Source organism: Lucilia sericata, unplaced genomic scaffold (assembly GCF_015586225.1).
Source record: "Lucilia sericata isolate MDLA Ls3-8-SP2 unplaced genomic scaffold, ASM1558622v1 Contig000323F_arrow, whole genome shotgun sequence".
Classification (NCBI taxonomy): Eukaryota; Metazoa; Arthropoda; class Insecta; order Diptera; family Calliphoridae; genus Lucilia; species Lucilia sericata.
In genome coordinates this window covers 207153-209029 of record NW_023994346.1, presented here as the reverse complement: position 1 = coordinate 209029, position 1877 = coordinate 207153, and the positions used below count along the sequence as shown (strand labels likewise).

At 28.0% G+C, this 1877-nt stretch overlaps 1 protein-coding gene across 1 annotated transcript; it reads right to left on the bottom strand.

The window, feature by feature from the left end:
• Positions 1-355: 355 nt before the first annotated feature.
• On the bottom strand, positions 356-1527 carry LOC119603643 (putative gustatory receptor 89a). Its single transcript, XM_037955750.1, has 2 exons — positions 616-1527; positions 356-535 (listed from the first exon to the last, which is right to left on the bottom strand). Exons 1-2 carry the CDS (start codon positions 1525-1527, stop codon positions 356-358), a joined length of 1092 nt encoding a protein of 363 aa, XP_037811678.1.
• Positions 1528-1877: the final 350 nt, after the last annotated feature.

Here is a 1877-nt window from a genome sequence, read left to right as displayed (position 1 = left end):
TAGCTATGCTTTACATAAGTACTAAATGTAAACTTCTCCATAATTTCCAAATTCGTTACGGTATAGTTTTTATTGTTTTTTTCATGATTTGGTTTAACTTTGTCTTGTGATGATTTCTTGTTGATTTTTTAATTATATTCCAATTAAGGAAACATCTAAAAACTAAATTAGCCTTTAATTCCTTTAATAAGGCAAAATTGAAGAAAAATAATTTAACTCAAATCTTTGTAAATCGTTAAATATAAGTCTCAAATTGAGAAAAATTTATTAATACTCATTTGTCTTAATTTTAACAAAACTTTAACATTCAGTTATAATCAGTTAATTTAAAACTAATCAAGCAGAAATTACTTAATTATAATTTATGTGCTGCTTTATTAATTGCAAATTCCAATATAATTACTATAAAATTTACCGAATAAGATAAAAGAAATAAAGCAAATTCATTATTTATGGTAAATAAGCCCAATAATGTAAATTCTTGCAATTGAGGCCATATCATATCCGTTTCTACTATTGACAATAAACCTGGAGACTGTAAAATAAAAATATGATAAAAAGTCGAAATTTTACAATTTAAAACACAATAAAACTAACATTTCAAATATGTACTACCTTCATGAAATACAATTCTTCACGTTGCAATAATAGATCTTTAACCTGGCGTTGACTACGATTACACAAATAAGTGACCAAAATCAAGGAATATAATTCCAAGGCCACACTCAGGATATAAACGATAAATGTCCTAAACAGATGCTGAGTTGTTACATAATAATCCAGCAAGGCATAAATATTACACAGAATCGTAACAAAATATAGTAAAATATTTAAAAATATGCCAAATTGAAAAGTTTTTATAAACAATCGTATAAGTTTCTGTAGAGAATTTTGCACATCGATCAATTGCAATATTTTTAAATTATTGCCTAAGATGTGTTTGCATTCAAACTCCTTTTCCAATTGCAAAGAACAGCAGAGCATTATTAAGATACACACAAAGATATTTAAGGCAAAAATATAATTCAATTCCTGCAAATACAGCACAAATACAAAAGCCACTATACTTTGAGTGGAGAACTTATAGGCCGATTTAATTATAAATGGAAAGTTTAAGAACATTTCATATATACACAAGCTCATTTTGAGCATTAGAGCCACCATTATTTTGAAACTCACAAAATCTCTGTCCAATTGCATAACTTTCATTACAATTTCATTGAATAAATTTAAAATTTCAACAATTCTCTCACGATAACAGATGTGAGTGATCATTAGCAGAAGAGAGCATACAACATCATTGGCCATGGTTACTTTGGCTATAATGATAAATAGATTATCTTGATTACTGCGAGTATTTGAATATAAATCTGAGGCCATTTTAAACATAAATGGTGATACTACTATATAGAAAATACACAAAAATATGGCCATTGCGGTGATCAAACGATGTGTACGAAATTTCCATTTTAGCAAAGACTTTGAGGTTGATTCCATTTCCGGTGCAATCTTGGTTATATTAGCCATTGTTTTTGTAGTTTTATAGTATATAAATGGTGCCGTTAGAATGGTTTGATTTATAACCACCATTACACGTATGATCACAAAAAATATTTTATTCCAACAATGACGCATATTTGACACTTGACGTGACCAGTGACAGTTACATAAACTTCTAAACATGATGTTGCTGATGAGCAATAGTTGTTACGATTTTCTATTCTCACATGTATATTGCTGTCACTGCTGTTGTTATTGTCCTTTATACTATTAGTATGTTTTTTTCCTTTGTTGTACTATTGTTTTAGTTATTTGCTGGAAAAAAGTGAAAAAAAAATATTAGAAAATAAACACAAGTGTAGCACATGTCAAAAACA